At 40.1% G+C, this 16561-nt stretch overlaps 3 protein-coding genes across 11 annotated transcripts; 2 read left to right on the top strand and 1 right to left on the bottom strand.

The window, feature by feature from the left end:
• Positions 1-181: 181 nt before the first annotated feature.
• tmem258 (transmembrane protein 258) lies at positions 182-2714 on the top strand. Its single transcript, XM_084363486.1, has 4 exons — positions 182-332; positions 688-797; positions 2337-2465; positions 2560-2714. The coding sequence occupies exons 1-3, from the start codon at positions 330-332 to the stop codon at positions 2461-2463; spliced, it is 240 nt and encodes a 79-aa protein (XP_084219612.1). The 5' UTR covers positions 182-329; the 3' UTR covers positions 2464-2465; positions 2560-2714.
• Positions 2715-3030: 316 nt separating this feature from the next.
• On the bottom strand, positions 3031-6257 carry tmem138 (transmembrane protein 138). 7 transcript variants are annotated; one of them, XM_084363482.1, is made up of 6 exons: positions 6208-6222; positions 5612-5747; positions 4987-5530; positions 4117-4288; positions 3843-3918; positions 3031-3758 (listed from the first exon to the last, which is right to left on the bottom strand). In XM_084363482.1, exons 3-6 carry the CDS (start codon positions 5112-5114, stop codon positions 3646-3648), a joined length of 489 nt encoding a protein of 162 aa, XP_084219608.1. In that variant the 5' UTR covers positions 5115-5530; positions 5612-5747; positions 6208-6222; the 3' UTR covers positions 3031-3645. The 7 variants fall into 7 exon arrangements, with proteins under 7 accessions (XP_084219608.1, XP_084219607.1, XP_084219606.1 ...); XM_084363481.1 differs by lacking the exon at positions 6208-6222 and adding an exon at positions 5808-6201 and having other exon boundaries at positions 5612-5702; XM_084363480.1 differs by lacking the exon at positions 6208-6222 and adding an exon at positions 6114-6132 and having other exon boundaries at positions 5612-5921.
• A 429-nt stretch (positions 6258-6686) lies between these two features.
• On the top strand, positions 6687-16507 carry cracr2b (calcium release activated channel regulator 2B). Of its 3 annotated transcripts, none has more exons than XM_084364955.1 (18): positions 6687-6786; positions 8741-8997; positions 9075-9186; positions 9296-9443; positions 10494-10640; positions 10733-10823; positions 10915-11010; positions 11097-11284; positions 12227-12298; positions 12453-12507; positions 13146-13225; positions 13332-13440; positions 14440-14566; positions 14659-14740; positions 14854-14968; positions 15221-15328; positions 15451-15527; positions 16260-16507. In XM_084364955.1, the coding sequence occupies exons 2-18, from the start codon at positions 8743-8745 to the stop codon at positions 16342-16344; spliced, it is 1947 nt and encodes a 648-aa protein (XP_084221081.1). In that variant the 5' UTR covers positions 6687-6786; positions 8741-8742; the 3' UTR covers positions 16345-16507. The 3 variants fall into 3 exon arrangements, with proteins under 3 accessions (XP_084221081.1, XP_084221080.1, XP_084221079.1); XM_084364954.1 differs by having other exon boundaries at positions 13332-13452; positions 15227-15328; XM_084364953.1 differs by having other exon boundaries at positions 13332-13452.
• The last annotated feature ends 54 nt before the right edge of the window (positions 16508-16561 follow it).

The raw sequence follows: 16561 nt of genomic DNA, 5'->3' as shown, positions 1-16561 counted from the left end.
ACACCATTCACATTACCGCCCTGAGTTTAGCCTGACGGGTAGCGGATTTCTCACTCTTGAAAAACAAGTTGTAGAAAGAGAAATCACAGAGTTTAGAGACATATGAATGTATTGTATAGCTATGAGTAAGAAAAGTCGCAAATCCAGTGGAAAGAGACGCGATTTGTACGCAGTCTGTGAGTAGGAAAATCCTGAGAGGCCTTACTGAGGGAATAAAATGCCTGCTACGCAACGTCAACTGTACGTCACGAGAAAAACCAGGAAGAGATAGTCAGTACGTGGCCTTCTCATCTTGGACCATAGAAGCAGGAGCCCAGATTCATCATAAAATGGTAGAATTACTCACTTTATCTTGTTTGTATAATTTCTACTCTAATATACAATTATATGTCGTTTATCTGTACATGTTATCCGTAATTTCATCAGCAAAACAAGACGCTTCCTGTGGGAAATTATGCTTTGTGTTGTAGCTAGCTAGATATGCAGACTAGCAGTGTACGTTAACGTTAGCTTATCATGTCGAATACTCTGGTTTAGCTGTTTTCCTAAATAAACATACGATTAATAAGAATAAGTTTTTTGCTAATTTTCAACACCAATCAAATTAAGTAGAGGTTGACGGTGGTGCAGGTGATGTTTAGCGTGTCTAACCTGCTTGTATCTACTCTCTCTCTGCTGCGGCTGCAGGAACTCGAGGCTATGACCAGATACACCAGCCCGGTGAACCCGGCTGTGTTCCCCCACCTCACTGTCGTCCTGCTAGCCATCGGCATGTTCTTCACTGCCTGGTTCTTCGTGTATCCTTTCACTGCTTGTTCTGCATTGCATACAGTATTGTGTATGTGGTAACATGAAAGAAGGGGTCATACCAGAGACCAGTTGGCTATTGCAGAGCATCAACCTGCAGTCAGTAAACTTAAAGGATATGTACACCCAAAAATGAAAATTCAGTCATTATCTTCTGACTTTCATGCCGATGGAAAGTCAGGTGAAATGTTGCTGTCCACAGAATATTTCTGGAGCTTCACAGCAAAACAGTGTTTTAACATTAGACTAAACAACTGAAGAAGATGGAGACTCGTTTCAAATTGATTTGAAAAGTCGTTATTCATACTCTATTAGAAGCCCAAATGCTCAGCTGCTAAGTCAAAAGTATCCGTGCGCATCCACTCTGAAGTGGATCCAAGAGCACCTCTGCGCGGCAAGGGTGTAAATGACTTTTCAAATCAGTTTTAGACATCAGGGTTTCCAGGGACTTCTATTATGCCAGTGAACTGTGTGAAGCCATTTTATGTTTATTTTTCAGATGTCTTTTACATTTTTAAACAAGTCAACATCTATATATGTTGTTCAGGAGAATCCTGCAACGCTGTTTAGCTGTAAAGCTCAAGAAATTTTTTCCTGGACTATGAAACTTGACCCAACATTCTATCGGCATGGGGTTGAATAGATTGTGACTAAATTTTCATTTTGGGTGAACTCATCCTTTAACATAAATATTTAGTTAAGGATCATTGCCTTTGCATGTTGTAAGCACACTTCAAGTGAAGTTAACTTTACATTACTTCTGGCCAAACCTGTGCCAGCAGTAATAATGGCACAGGTTTTGTTTTTTTATTTCTGCCAGTGGCACAAGTTCTCATAGAGCACAATTAACAAGTCATACTACTGGTTTCAGTTGTTTGTTTCCTTAAACATTTCAGGGACCCACTCAAGTACATTGTGATAAATCTGGTTTGTTACAACTTGGGACTTCATAGTTCAGGCCATGATTTCAATTGAAAGCAATAACAATGTGCTCACTCAGTTTATTGTTGAGATTCTGGACATGTCGGCATCTCTAAAAGACTTGCAGTCAGCTGCTCACAGCCATATTACAAACTCCCAGGTTAGCCATAGTGATTTAGAAAAGAAAATTAAGGTGAATGGTAAAACTGTTACATACAACAACCAATCCAAACATGACACTTTACAGACTTACTTCCTGCTTCAACATTGACTTGTGAAACTGGTCAAAGATGGGTGTCCACACAGTATCCCTGTGCATTAAGGGATTATAAAAGATATTTAGGGTGTGTTCACTTTTGGTTTTATCTTAGATTTAAGCGGCAGCTAATTTTGGCTAAACTGTTGAATAAAAAAAATATGAACCACTTCCCCTCCATTGGAATAGAGATTGAGACTTAACTTTTGCATAACAACACACAACATGCTGATGGGTATTAATTAAACCATCTAATGGCATAATAGTGATTTTATGTAAATATCATTACAGAGAATACAGGAGTTTGGCTATTGGTTGTACTTTTTGCAGATGACCCTTAACTTTTCATCAGCTATGAGGTGACGTCAACAAAATACACGAGGGACGTCTACAAAGAGCTGCTGATCTCTCTTGTGGCTTCACTGTTCATGGGCTTTGGTGTGCTGTTCTTGCTACTCTGGGTTGGGATTTATGTATGAAGGTAAATGTAAATCTTGTTCAAGTCTGCTCGTTTCTATTTTTCAATTAAGTAGTTTTGTAGTTGTTAACTGGGTTCTGTCCCTCTTTTCCTGCAGTTCCGGGTGACTGACTTAAAAGAATGAAACATTCCAGTGGGGAAACAAGGACAACACAACACAACACAAACTGGACTTAATTGGACTGCACTGACAATATTCTGGGATTATATGGACTGGTTTTCTTTTCACAAGTAAAGGGGATTTGTACAACCTTTGGTGTCTTTCTTTAAGCCTCCTACCTGCAATGACTGCAAATATCCATAAATCTCATAGATTTTATACAGTTAAATAAAATGTTGATAAACAATTTAATTTAGCCCAGACGAGAAGTTCACTGCAAGTTGACCCTTTGGATGCATGAGATTAGACTGTTATTTTAACCCACTGAAGACTATTTATGGTGCGTTTCACTAGTGGCGCCTAAAACCTCAATCCCTGATTAATCTTTGCGTTAAAAATAGAGCAGTCTGTTTCACCTTGTCTCCAGGATAATACCGACTAGCCTAGTGATGAAGGATTACACTGGGATTAGAGAAGGATTATTTAATAAAAACAGCGGGAACGCAATTCAAAGATCCCCACTTGAAGACAAATGCATTCACAGGAAAATTGGCTTATTGGAATTACATTAACCGTGTAAACGGCACATACTAACCTTACATAAGGCAAAATAAACCAACAGGTGTCTTCCTTTGTGGAGCAGAGCTTATCCAACGAAGCTGCTACTACTACATGTTGTTCTACAAATGTACATCAAAATAAATCCATCTCTAACAGTTCTTCCCTAAACTTAAAACATACTTTCATTCTGTCTGCAACCCAAATTGATTTACAAAGGCCACATAGATTAACAGACTCAATCCTGATTAATACAATACTATACATGCCATGGTTGGCTCACCTGCTACCGTAAACCATTTAAGTGGCTGCCCACTTGGCTATGAAGAGCCAGTAAACACAAACTGTGGTTGAGACTTTGCTTCATCCTCTTTACCTGTTAGAGTTGAACACCAGCCCACTGAATTGTCTTTAATAGTTAAACACTTTCCAAGTGTCCTTTTAAGCTGGCGATAATGCCAGTGTTATCATGTCAGAAAGGCTCCTCGCAGGTCCTTGGAGGTCTCTCTTGACCCTGTCCCCCCTTCACTGACGAGCTCTGGCAAAGGCGTCACGCAGCCACAGAGAGTCCTCATACAGCCTCGGGTCTCCCATATACTCCGCTGTGCGCTTGTATAAGTAGTAATACAACACTGCCGCTGATAACAGGAAGAAGAACAGTTACTCAACACAAAGTAGATTAGTTCTGATGGAAATTACTTCTGAATAAATGCACCAGTTACCTGTTCTCTGGAAAACGAAGAGAGTTTGAAGACCATCTGTCCAAACAAAATGGTTTGAATCAAGCCATCTGAGGTTCTAGAAAAAGGAAAACAAGTGACAAGTAACAAGTGAATGGATGGGAAAATGTGCACAGTTATCCTGATGTAAGAAAGCAGAAATTGTATACATAGATGATTAATTTCAGCAATATTTCACTTAGATACATGTCCATTTGTGTTTAGTGCTTGCACACAGCTGACATACAGGTGTATGTGATAGTGTGATGACGCCTACCATCACCCAGCAGTGGAAGCAGATGCTGAGAGTCAGGTAAAGAGCAGAGAACACCAGCAGAGCCCTGAATCTCTCCAGTAACAAGGACACCAGGCCGACCTGGAACACGTAGGTGTTGAACATCATCAGCAGTATGATGATCACGCTGAACAAGATGGCGATGTCCTGGATGCTGTAGACAAAGTTGATATTGGTTTATTTGTAATATTGGTTTCTGATGCAGTGTGTGCTTCATATTACTTATCAGTGCAGCAATAATGTGTCAACAAAATACCTGTGACCATGTCAGAGAGAAGGACACTAAAAGATGGTACATTATTACCTTTGTTAAAAAAACTGATAAAGTAAAAAAAAAAAATATGGATCCTGTTTGGGTACTGATGACTTATTAAAATTAAAAAGCTCTAGATTAATTCACTGACCACAACATCTTGAAATGGCTAAAACTCTTCTATTAAATCAAAAGAATATGACTTGCCAAATCAAAAGGTATGTTCACCAGTTCTGTTTTTTAACAGCTGCCAATGGACTGGCTATTGAATAAAGACTAGCCAAGGCATAAAATTATGTAACAAAGAGGTTTAACTTGGTATTTTTCATGAATACTTTATATATTGGACACAGTAATGACAAAGGAAAGTTGGTTTTGACGATTACCACTTACTGACAGAGTAGAATTGCAAAGTTATTTCTATTTTCAGTCTCAAGGATGATAAAAAGTAAAAACAAACATGGATGTTCTAGTAACCTCTAAAAAAAACTAGTCTATAATTGAAGTAAAACTGTTCATGAGCATCTGAATACAGTACATTTTTGCCTATTGCTCAAAGTGTCTGGCTGGCTGGCTGCTATTTTAGTTCAGTGACTTACATGAAAAGCACTAGTTGGATGACAGGCGCTCCTCTCAGGAGTTCACTGAAGGAGTTGACGAAGAGGTCATAGGCCAACAGTGCCAGCTGGATCAGCAGCACCAGTGAGTAGTTGCCAGTCTGGAGCATCTTCAGGGGTTGATCCTGCGAACCACCAAGCTCGCAGGTCTATTCACCTCCTTGCTTCAGGCTGTTTTTCTTGACACTTGCAGATTGCCGGTACTTGATGGTGAAACAAGTCTATCTGATCTAGATTCACCCTCTACATATTTAACAGAAAGATACTGCAGAGGGTTAGAAGAAGAAAGGCAGTGCTGAATTCACAACTTGTCCATTCACAAAACGGGTGGAAAATTGTTCTATTGCTTTTTGTTTTCTTTATTCAGTCCATCTGTTCAGAAACATGCTGTTTGTTGTCCTCAGGGGCAAAGCATCTTGGTAATGATTGCAGGAAATCCAAGATATCACATCAGATGTTTGGGTTTTTTTCATTTGCTGCATGTTTACATCTCTGGTGTGGAGAGTCTCCTCGTCTGCTGCATTTCCTGCGAGAAAACAACAGAGCATCTGTAAAACAACAGACACGATATGATATAGTTAAAAGAAACATTATGATTTCTTTTCACCTCCGAAGCGTTTTCACTGCTGTAACTCGTATCTTTGCCTTCTAGCCATCTCCAGTGCGGATGAGGGTGGATGTAGCTTGTCGTCTATCGGCTAAATTAGCAATAAACCTAACCATGCAAGATCAACGTGCCCAGGCTGTTTACGCAAACAAGCATGGAGAGGTAAGGTGTGGGATTACAGATTAATTTCACCTACGTGGACACCACAATCTCTTGTTTTGTTGCATGCTGTGGGAGCACACTCCCTTTCTTTCTACGCATCTAATCCAGGACGGTCGCCCCACGTTATGTAGTGATGGACGAAGATAATCTGGGAGACGGATAACAGAATTGCAGCTGACGGTTTCAGAATCTTATTTCCACCACAAATTACTCGGTAGGCTTTGGCACAGCTCAGATTTTAACTTCCCAGGAACTCCCTCTACACACGTTTACTACGCTAACCATCACAATATTGTTGACGAACTCCTCACAAATGCCAAATTAACCAGCACACACTCACCAGGAAAACGTGAAGCATACAAATAAATCACTCGGAGCGAAGAACAACCACTAAATTACTCATATTCCTACTTTTAGCAAACAATGCTACTCACTTGGAGCGTCCACTGCTGCTTTTCCGCGGTAACGGATGTATTTCCGCAAATTCCATGGTAACGCTACTTTTTACCGTAATAACGCACATATAGGTTCTCCGAATATCCTCCAATATAAAACTATATGATTATAAACTTTATTTATATAGCACCCTTAGAGACAGAAAATGTAAAAACAAAAACAGTTAATGTGAGTCATTATAAGTAATAGGAATAAAAGTGAAAGAAAACAGGCAAAATCACGGAAAAAGAGAAGGATAACAAAAAAAGTCATGCTAAAATAGAAATGGATAAACGAATGAAAACAATAAAGGACAAACATCAACAATAAAACACAGTACTCTTTTGTTGTTTCGTGTGTTGATAAAAATAAAAGGAGAGAAAAAAAGCTACATGTTCGTAAAAAAAGATTTCAATCAATCAAAGTACGTGTCTCCAATTCGCGATCTACATCAGACATTACGGTAACCTTCCACAGCTCTCGGTCGTCACCGCCACCCAGCGGCTGCACGCGGTACTCGACTGCAGTCCTGTGAGGTGATCAAGGGTTAGTGGACACCTGCGTTCAGGACAACACTGGTGAGTACTCAAAGTTTCTACAACTTCGCGGAATTGATAGAAAACTACAGTAATTTAAGTCGTTGAGACATTTAACAACCGCGTTTATGTTCACCTTCTCTCCGCTATGGTGACAGTTACATTAACAACCGACCAACGGTTGTGTTGTGAGGCTCTTCTTCAATAATAAATGTACATTACTTCTTGGTTTTGGTTACCTCAGCTAGCTACATTGGGTCCAAAATGTGCCGCATGTCAGCCACTTAATTCATAGAGGACTGCCGAGCTGAGCCTCAGACAAACTTTTAACGCACATTCGCAACGTTGCTCAGCGTTTTACAACCACGCATTGTTTTTAACGAGCTGTCACCGTGTTTTCAAGCAACATATGTTCAAGCGCGATGGTAGTGAATATGTTGTAATGTGGACGTTTATCACTGAAAGTGTCGGGCCGTGTTGTAAACTCACTTTCCCTGAATGTGAGAACTCCACCTTGCACCAAACACACACACCGACCTTGTTAAATAGTGTGTTAGGTGTGTAAGTTTATTTGACCTTTGGCGTGGCTGCTGGCTTATTAGAAGTCTGGTTTTGACATACAAAATCCTCAATGTTTGCAGGAGCAGCTTATCTTGGATCTCTGCATATCTCTAATGTTATAAAGAAGTTTTTTAACTTCATAGAGCAACATCTGGATGTTTTACTAGCCATTATCAGATCATAACTTTTTAGGGTTTTATGCCTTCTGAGATAACCTAACTGGAGAGATAGGAAGGAGAGGCAGTATTTAACAGTGACGCAGATATCAATCGTGAGTGCACCTTAACCTGATTTCTAATTTAATTTAGATGACACCATTTATGATTTATTCTGATATGTTGTTCCTGTGTAATAGAAATGCCACTAACCCCACAGATTATGTGTGTTACTCGTCATAAATCACAGTTTATGATGGAGGTACTAAGGCATGTCTTCCTCATAGTGCTCAAGAGTAAAATTTGTTTGCAATTGTGGTATTTCTCACAATGCAAATACCTGAAAACATTTTATTTGCATCGCTCTCTCCCCGGGTTTTCCACCCTCCCTTAGTGTACACAGTAAATCCCCTCACATGACACCATCCTGTTTTTTATTCTCCACACATCCTGATACGCATCATCATGGCAGCAGTGGCAGCATATTGTTTGTTTAACTTATCCTCATCTAAATATTGAGTGAGAATAACTGGTTGTGCTGCCTTAAGCTAAACACTTATGATTTACCTTGCCTAGGCATATTGAAACATACACAATAACGTGCCATCACACTGGATACCTCAAACGACTGCAAGAGAGTGACATGTCTGTCACCTGATCATAGCAGCTGTAGATAAGTCTGGACTCACAGCTGAGTTTGTTCTGCACCTCGTGTTTGACAAGGGAGGACCTGTAGGCTTAGCTTCTCACAATATCCAGCAGCAATAAGAAGGAACATCCAAAGTGTCGTTTGGATCATCAGTGACGTAAAAATGAATGTCATGGATCATGCCTCACACTTGCAAATTCCAGTAATAATTAACTTTAACACTGTTGAAATAAGGATCGACTTCCCATCAGGCCTTTGGTGATAATTTAAAAAGCTGTCAAGCGTGACTAAACATTTTCATTTGTCACATCGGTGCGCCTGAGATTCAGCAGGTCAGATTGAAAAAATGTCAACTATGAAATTAATTGATGATGTTTGAGATTGATTTATTTGAGTTTGTTGAGCGCTTTAAACATCAGCACTTTATTTTATTATTTGAACAATTTAAGTTATGACAGTTTCTTGTTGCTTAGGATGTGATTTAAATGAAGAGAATTATTTGTCTACGTCTTTAGTCCTGTTAACAAGAATATGATATTATTGGGTGCACCTACATTGTGAAAAGTGAACCAGTATTAAATGATAGCCACATACACCAACTCACCAGCCATATCCCTCTGTCTCTGTGCAGTAATGTCTAACTGGCTGAATGATGGCGAAGTGCTGGTGGGTCATGGCAGTGGTGAGGCAGTGCCGCTGAGCCCCAGGCCGCGGTGCCTACCAGCCGGGAGCCCAAAGCCAGGCCGGGTACGAAGTCCCCTGACCTCACCCACTGCCAGAGAGGCTATGCCAGGCAGCCCACAGGCAGAAACCATGGGCAAAGCCAAGGAGCTGTTTGTGCTGTGTGACAAAGAGGGGAAAGGGTTCATCACAAAACGGGACATGCAGGTGAGCAGCTGATGTGGTAGAATTACAAAATTTAGGTCCTTTAAAGAGTCTTGAACTTTCCATCTTCTTGTGGTCAGAGGCTACAAGGGGAGCTGCCGCTGTCCCCTGAACAGCTGGAGACGGTGTTTGAGAGTCTGGACCGACAGAGCAACGGCTTCCTCACTCCTGTTGAGTTCAACACTGGACTTGGTGAGTGTTGTGTTTTGAGTGATTTGAGACCGCTGCTCACTATTGTTCACAACCATCCATCATCCACTTTAAACTAAATCCTCTGTGCTTCTCTCTGTCTGTGGTGCAGGTGAGTTGGTGGGGCTGGAAGACACGACTGAGCTGAGTCAAGACGAAGCAGAAGAGGATATGGACGGGGTGGACTGGTCCCAGGACCCTGCAGCAGTTAGATTTGTAAACATCCTGATGGAGCTGGGCGCTGACAAACTCTTCAAAGAGTAAGACCACTATCACACGTTAACTGCTAAGATTTCCTATGACTTCTACAAAAGCATATATGATACTGCCTACACACAATTTATTACATAGCCAAAACTAATGAGGTATCTAATACAGACTGGTTAATGTTATTTTTATCATTCTACCTTCATTGATAAAACAGGGTCGACAAAATAGATTCAAAAGCACCACAGCCACTAAAATTACAGTAATGTTGAATCAAAATCTCCCTTAAACTGTTGCAACAAAACATCATGTGATAAGTATTGTATAACAATATTTGCATACTGTGTTTACTAGAAGTGAATGCCACATTACATGATGTATTTTCTTCACTGTAAACGGCTGTCAAAAAGATCCACAGTTACAGGAAACAACAGTGCGGAGTCCCAGCTGTTTCATTAGAAAATATAAACTATTGAGTGGTTTTATTTTAGTGTAGGTCCTTGACACTATAATAAAAGTTTCTTTGTTCCCAAAAACCCTTACAAGTTTTGAATTTGAGAAAAACATCAAGACTGAAAGTTTTTTGAAAATAGACATACAGTACATCGACATGGGCCATTGAATTTATATACTTTGTGAAAGAATAGAAATTGAAGGTCTTTATACATTTTTACTTGATTACTACAAAAGGTTACATCCTGCTGTCTGCATGTGTGTCTCCCGCAGTTGTTTGCCATCACAGTTGTAAAGTGTTAACACATTCAAGCCTCTTTGTATTTGAATTGTTGCCTGTGAGCTTCTGCAAAGTTTGTCATTGTTAAAAATCTAACAGTAATTAACATTGACCCAAGTCTCAGACTTTGTTGTGTTGGGTCGTTAAAATGGAGGAATTTCTCCTCCTTAAAACAAAAAACTGTCCTGAGCATCTACTTATTTTATAGGAATTTTACTGTGCAGTTCAGTATAAATATGCTTGATGTACAACTGTACATATAGCATTTGTCATTTGAATCCATAACCTCTTTGTAATGTGAGTGATATTGTGCTGTTAAGGTTTGATATTCACAGTCACTTTAACAGTTGTGCTGTGTGTTGTGTGTCAGTCAGCAGGAGTTCAGTTCCTTGTGGTGTGACCTCCAGAGAGACAGGCCGGAGCTGCTCGGTGTCCTTGAAGGCATCCTAACCCATGCAGTGTCCCATTTACAGGACTCCATCAGAGAGAGAGACAGTCTGGAACAAGCTCTTCGCAGGTCCTCTGCATGTGGAACATGATATACTACATTAATTATGTCATATTGAAACGGGAGTATTCAGAGTTTTGATTTAATTTTTTCTGTTTCAGACGGGAGAGTGAACATGATCAGGTTGTTCGGTCCATATATGAAGAAATGGAGGGCCAGATGCGAGAGGAGAGAGAGAAGCGCCTGGCTCAGGTACACACATGTGCTATTTAGTTCTGCCTTTGTGCTGTTTAACAAAAGTGATCAACATAACAGCATTTAATACATTTATTGTGAAATCAAGGAGACCATTAAACAGAAGCAGAGAGGGCAGAAACTTGACAAGGAGCTGAAGAGTCGGGAGCAAGAGCTGGAGAACACACTGACCAAACAGAAAGAGGTGGCCGTCCGAACAGCATTAATGTTGGTTCCAAAAAGTGTGAAGGGTCATAGTTTAATGAGTGAATCAACTGTCTCTGTCCTCAGCTGGAGACCAGAATCCAGCAGCTGAGCTGTGAAAAAGCAAACATCAAGCAGCAGAACCAGCAGCTGCGGAGCCTCAACATCCAGTTACAGGAGCAGGTGGAGAGCAGCAGAGAGCAGCTGCAGGCTGCTCTGGGTCAGCTCAGCTTGCTGCAGCACGATGCTACCCAAGAACAAGAAGCCAGGCAGAGGTGAGTATCTAACAGCACATACTACATGCTGTAGACGTCCCAACACTTGTATCAGAAATTGGATTGTCTCTCCTCATAATTTGATAACAAAGCATTAAGAGTTCTGATATTAAAAAACACATGGGAGTCATATGACTCTTTTCAGATCAGTCGAACTGTTACCAAAAGTTACCATAGCCGATGTGCAATTAAATTGAAAACACGCATATTTCATCCATGTGAGACAAGTTTAAAAATAGCCAAATGTGGAGAAAATAAGATTACTTTAAACAATCATTTTGACTTTGAAAAATGTCTCTGAGGTCTCCGGCAGCCTGCCGATTAAGTCATTGTTACCAATCAGTCACACACCAATCACAGCCATTGTCCCAAAGATCCTCCTCCTGCTCAAATGCTGCCACAAACTGCTGCTGCTGGCAAGCTTGCCACCACCTTTAATAGATTAAAGTAGAGATGCTGCCTGGTCAATTCAGGGAGCGTCTTAAGAGCACAGCCACCAGCGCCAAGCATAACTGTATTTCTATATGTTACAATAAATGGTCAAACCTATGACGAGAGTGTTCCTGACTGAAGTAATGTCCTAAAGCAGCTGGGCACTGTAATCTTTAGCAAACACCACGCACGCAGAAGTAATAAGTGTAGTTGTTTGGGACTATTTTCTGTTGTGGATAAATACACATTTGGTGCCCTAATGAGCATTTATGGCAGCAGGACGGTGTTTGTGGGATCAGCTCAAAGTCAACTACAGTGTCCATGTTCATCATCATGACGTCTTGTTGACGTGTTTAAAATCTATTGCACAAAGTTATCTAAGGCTTTGACTACACAGGCAGTACTTACAGGGATCAATTAATTATTTTTTCTCGGATTTGTTGCCAAGAAGAAAAGTAGAGAATAATTGCAGACTCATTCTTTAACAATCTCTTGTTTGCTTCACTCTAGAAATGTGATGAAGGTGTCAAGGAACATACAGAAAGAGAAGGACAGTCTCATGAGACAACTGGAGCTTTTGAGGTAACAGCTGCTGCTTCAGTCAAGTTCCTGTAGTAGTACTCTGTGCTGTAGTGTCTGTACTTTTCATGTCTTTTTTTAATCGATTACTCACCAATCTAAGCATGGATCTACCAGTGTGATGTTGGTTGTAACAGATTTTCTCCCTTTCTGTCAGGGACATGAACAAAAGGCTGCGAGACGAGAAAGATGTCCAACAGTCTCAGAGGAGGGTTAGTCACAGTCACAGACACACTTCTGTCCATCCTGCTCTACCATTAACTCATTACCTCAGTGAAGACCTTTGTACTCCGTGGACACAGAAGATTTATCCAACCTAAGCTAAGTCTTGGAAAGGCTTCATGCTGGACAATGATTATTTATACGGGTACTGTTATGGTTCGGTTATTGATTGAACTCACTTGGGACTTTTTGCAATGTCAGCATGTGTTTTGTTTTTCTCTTGGAGATGTGGTCAGTGAAGTGAGTTTTGTGAAAAGACATTTATTCTGTCCTGTGTCAACTTGAAGAAGAGTGTTTTATATCTTTATTAATGATACTGTACATAGCACTATTTATGCAGGTGATTCAAAGTGGGTCAGTTGACTAAACTAATAAAGCCCTTTATCAAAATTCTGATGATTATGATGTTCTTTGCAGCAGAATGATTTCACTATTGGACTGAGTACTTGCTTTTTGAATGAACAAAAACTAAAAAATTCTCTGCCTGTGTGAAGCATTCAGTATTTCTACAGAGAAGATGTTGCTTGGAAAATAGCATGCAGATATTATAAACACTAAAATACCTTTTATTACAAAAATCTTAATGCTGCTCATTTCTTCTGCCTCACTTCTCACAAAAACCTTTTAGACTCCAAATGTCACAAAGCCTTTGCAGAAGAAAGGGTCAATCATAGGTAACTACTTACTGCAAGACAAGCCACTGAAGAGGTTTGTATGACTTACCACATCTGATATCACATTTGTCATCTTTGCAGTAATGTGAGGCAGATTGCCCGAGGAGGTAACTAATTTTGTGTATTCGTTGATTCTGAAGACAGCTGAGCTCATCCGATGAGTTGGAGGAGAACAAAGACAAAGAGGTGACAAATGCAACCAAGAGACGCCAGCCGTCACGTAGAGTCAGTCGTGAACATGTTGAACAGGTGCAAACTCAGGTAGGGAACATATTAAATCCACAAATACATAAATTAATGAATTCTTTTGAACACAGTTGCAGCAGCTAGACACGGATTATGAGGAAGATGAAAAAGTTGTTCATGCACTCATCTTTTCTCAACTCGACTCCTCCTTTCTGGCAGATACTGAAAGTCTTGCTCGCCTCCAACTTGTCCAGAACGCAACAGTTCGGCTCCTTAATGGTTGTAAAGGAGACTATGCTTTTTCATTTTCTTCCTTTCCTTCTGTGTTTTATACTGTATAGGTTTTTGTACCTGTGAAAGGTCTTGAAAGTTTAAAAGCCCAATGTTCGCACTAATGGGAGCTCCTCTCTCCTCCAGATAGCGCTGCTCCTAAAGTGCCTGAAACGGCATATTAGTAGTCTCTCCATTAATTCCCTGACATCACTCACCATGTCACACATTTGCACACACACAGTAGAAGTGAGGCTAAATGGAAGCTGAAAACACGACAGAGCCGACACTATAGACATAGTGAGCAATGCTGGCTCAGGTGTGTGTGAGCTGACCAATCAAAGCAGATTGAGTATTCAGGAGGAGGGGCCTAGGAGGACAAAATCAGCAACTTATTTAAAATCACCTCCTCACCTCCTTATCTGTCTTATTCCTCTTATGTGATGTTGTCTTCTTATCGTCCTTTTATTGCTTTTACTCTTTTTAATTTAATTTGTATTGTTTTTTTCTCTTGACAATTTGTGTTTTGTTTGTTTTAACTTCTCTTAGTCAGGGCGTCTTTCTGTTTGGCTTAACTGTTGAGTGTTTATCCTGTGATATGGTCCTCTTGAGTTTCCTGCTTTTGCTTTGTCTGTCACGGGTTTTAAAGGTGCCATATAAACAAGGTTGTAATTATTATATGATAGTATTCTAGGGCTTCTGTCCTCTGCACAGTGATGATAGAGTGCAAAAGGAAAAAAACATGACACTGAAGTCAAAATGTTCAGTCTGGTGCCTTTACCTGAATTTTAGAGCAACATTGTCAGTCCTCAGCGAGTGTTCAAGGTGGTGTTCCTGGGTAACTCAGGCGTGGGTAAGACCTCCTTCATCCAGCACTACTGCACGGGACACTTCCACAATAAAATGAGCGCTACTGTCGGTAAGCTCTTCTTTTATTATCACTAGTATCGCAGCGATTAACGTACACCTCAGTGGATATGTCGGTAAAGTATGAAACCATGTTGGTTCCAGGTATAGATTTCCAGATGAAGACTGTAACTCTGGGCTCCACCACCATCACCCTGCAGCTCTGGGACACCGCAGGACAGGAGAGGTCAGATGTAACACAGCTTATTCCGATCTTTCCCAGCCACGTGTTTTTCATGTGGCTTTAACATGATACCATTTGTGCTGTAGAATCATTTAAAGTGTTTTTATTTCATCCAGGTTTCGCAGCATCACTGAGCAATACTTCCGCAAAGCTGACGGTATCCTCGCCATGTATGACCTCACTCAATCCCCCTCCTTCACCGCTGTGAGAGGGTGGATGCACTCTGTAAAGGTGAGCAGGTGGAGATGGAAAAACATGCAAAACAGTTTGTCCCAATTTGAATACACATGCAGGTAAATGACAACACGGCACAATAGAAATCTCTGCTGACATCTGAGTGATAAATCTCAACTCTTCTTTTAGCTTTTTAGCTCTATGTTTGTCAGATGTTTATGTAGATTAATGTACCAGCTTTCCTCACTATTGATGTATTTTTTGCTTCAGTTTTTGTGTGTATTGTCACCTGCTGTGTGTCTGTCCCAGGAGAAGATGTGTGACGGTGCAGTACTGATGCTGCTGGCGAACAAACTGGACCTGGCAGACGATCACAGCAGAAGAGTGACAGCAGGGAAGGGGCAGAGACTAGCAGAGGTGAGGCACATTTGAATATTCAAACTACCTTCTGGTGTGATTTACTCACAATGCCACTGCTAAGGAAGGAAACACTACTTTGATATAAATAAAATAAAATAAAAATGTTTTGTTTTATGCAGCAACACCAAGCTTTGTTTTACGAGTGCAGCGCAAAAAGTGGACATAACATCGAGGAGCTGATGACTGATCTGGCCAGGTATGGTTTCTTATTTCTTTGCTGTATGTCCTTCACATCATCTGGATCCTGTAAAATGTTTATTTCTGCTGTGCTGGCAGTGTTTTGGCACGTATCATTTGTTTTGTCCGACAAATTGAAAGATACAGGGAAAAGTAGTAAATAATCAAATTTTAAAAGCTGAAAAAATGATTGATAAATGTTTAATCGAATTGTCAAAACCTTTTACCTTTTACCTTAAATTACTGTCAGATATTGATCAATGTATCAAATTTTCATTACTATATTTCATATTTAGTCTTCTAGAGGTGTTGATTCTGTGTTGTTTTTGGACCGTAGTTTGTGTTGCTATTGAATTGTATTGTGTTTATTGAGAGGTGTTTCTAACAAGGGCTACAACTGAACTAGCAATTTTCTCACAATCAAATAATTTGCACATTTTTTAATAATCAATCGTTTGTTCTATTAAATGGCAGAAACGTTGGTCTCACTGTGAGTCCTAGGTGATGTCTTCAGATAGTTTGTTTTTTTGGACACGCATTCTAAAACTGAAAGATATAATAACAGTGAAAAGCAGCAAATAATCACATTTGAAAAGCTGAAAACAGAAAGTATTTGGCATTTATGTTTGATCGAATTGTCAAACCCTGATAAACTGGCAGCAGGATCTGCTGTGTTAACTGTAAACTTATTTTTATTCTCACATGTTGTGGATTCTGCTGCACAATGATTTAACCATTTTCTTCATTTCAGGCTGTTAGTGTCGCAGCATGACCGACAATGTGAAGATGCACTTTTATTGACCGAGGACACTGAAAAAAAACGCTGCTGTACATGAAAAGAAGAGGAAAGATGTCAGCACCATGGTTGATTTGTCGGGACAGACAAAGGTCATTTATATCATGTCATTTTGTGGACAAGTTTACTGAACAGTATCTGTAATATTTGCCTGTGTATGTATGTTTATAAACCATCCCATAAAATCTATTTTTGATGACTGCTTTGGTGTCATCGTCTTTTTTTTATTTTACATTACAGTCCTTTAAGCTTTTACA

The sequence above is a fragment of the Pagrus pagrus genome, assembly GCF_965226575.1.
Source record: "Pagrus pagrus genome assembly, chromosome: 10".
In the NCBI taxonomy this organism is placed as follows: Eukaryota; Metazoa; Chordata; class Actinopteri; order Spariformes; family Sparidae; genus Pagrus; species Pagrus pagrus.
This window is presented reverse-complemented; position numbering and strand designations above follow the sequence as displayed.

Coding starts and splice junctions, on each gene's coding strand:
- tmem258 (XM_084363486.1), top strand. Junction 798..2,336: donor TTCACTGCCTGGTTCTTCGT/GTATCCTTTCAC, acceptor ACTTTTCATCAG/CTATGAGGTGACGTCAACAA.
- cracr2b (XM_084364953.1), top strand. CDS start 8,743: ATGTCTAACTGGCTGAATGATGGCGAAGTGCTGGTGGGTCATGGCAGT. Junction 11,285..12,226: donor GAACAAGAAGCCAGGCAGAG/GTGAGTATCTAA, acceptor GCTTCACTCTAG/AAATGTGATGAAGGTGTCAA. Junction 14,567..14,658: donor TAAAATGAGCGCTACTGTCG/GTAAGCTCTTCT, acceptor TGTTGGTTCCAG/GTATAGATTTCCAGATGAAG.
- tmem138 (XM_084363483.1), bottom strand. CDS start 5,114: ATGCTCCAGACTGGCAACTACTCACTGGTGCTGCTGATCCAGCTGGCA. Junction 4,289..4,986: donor ATCCAACTAGTGCTTTTCAT/GTAAGTCACTGA, acceptor CTTTGTCTACAG/CATCCAGGACATCGCCATCT. Junction 3,919..4,116: donor GCTTCCACTGCTGGGTGATG/GTAGGCGTCATC, acceptor TCCTTTTTCTAG/AACCTCAGATGGCTTGATTC.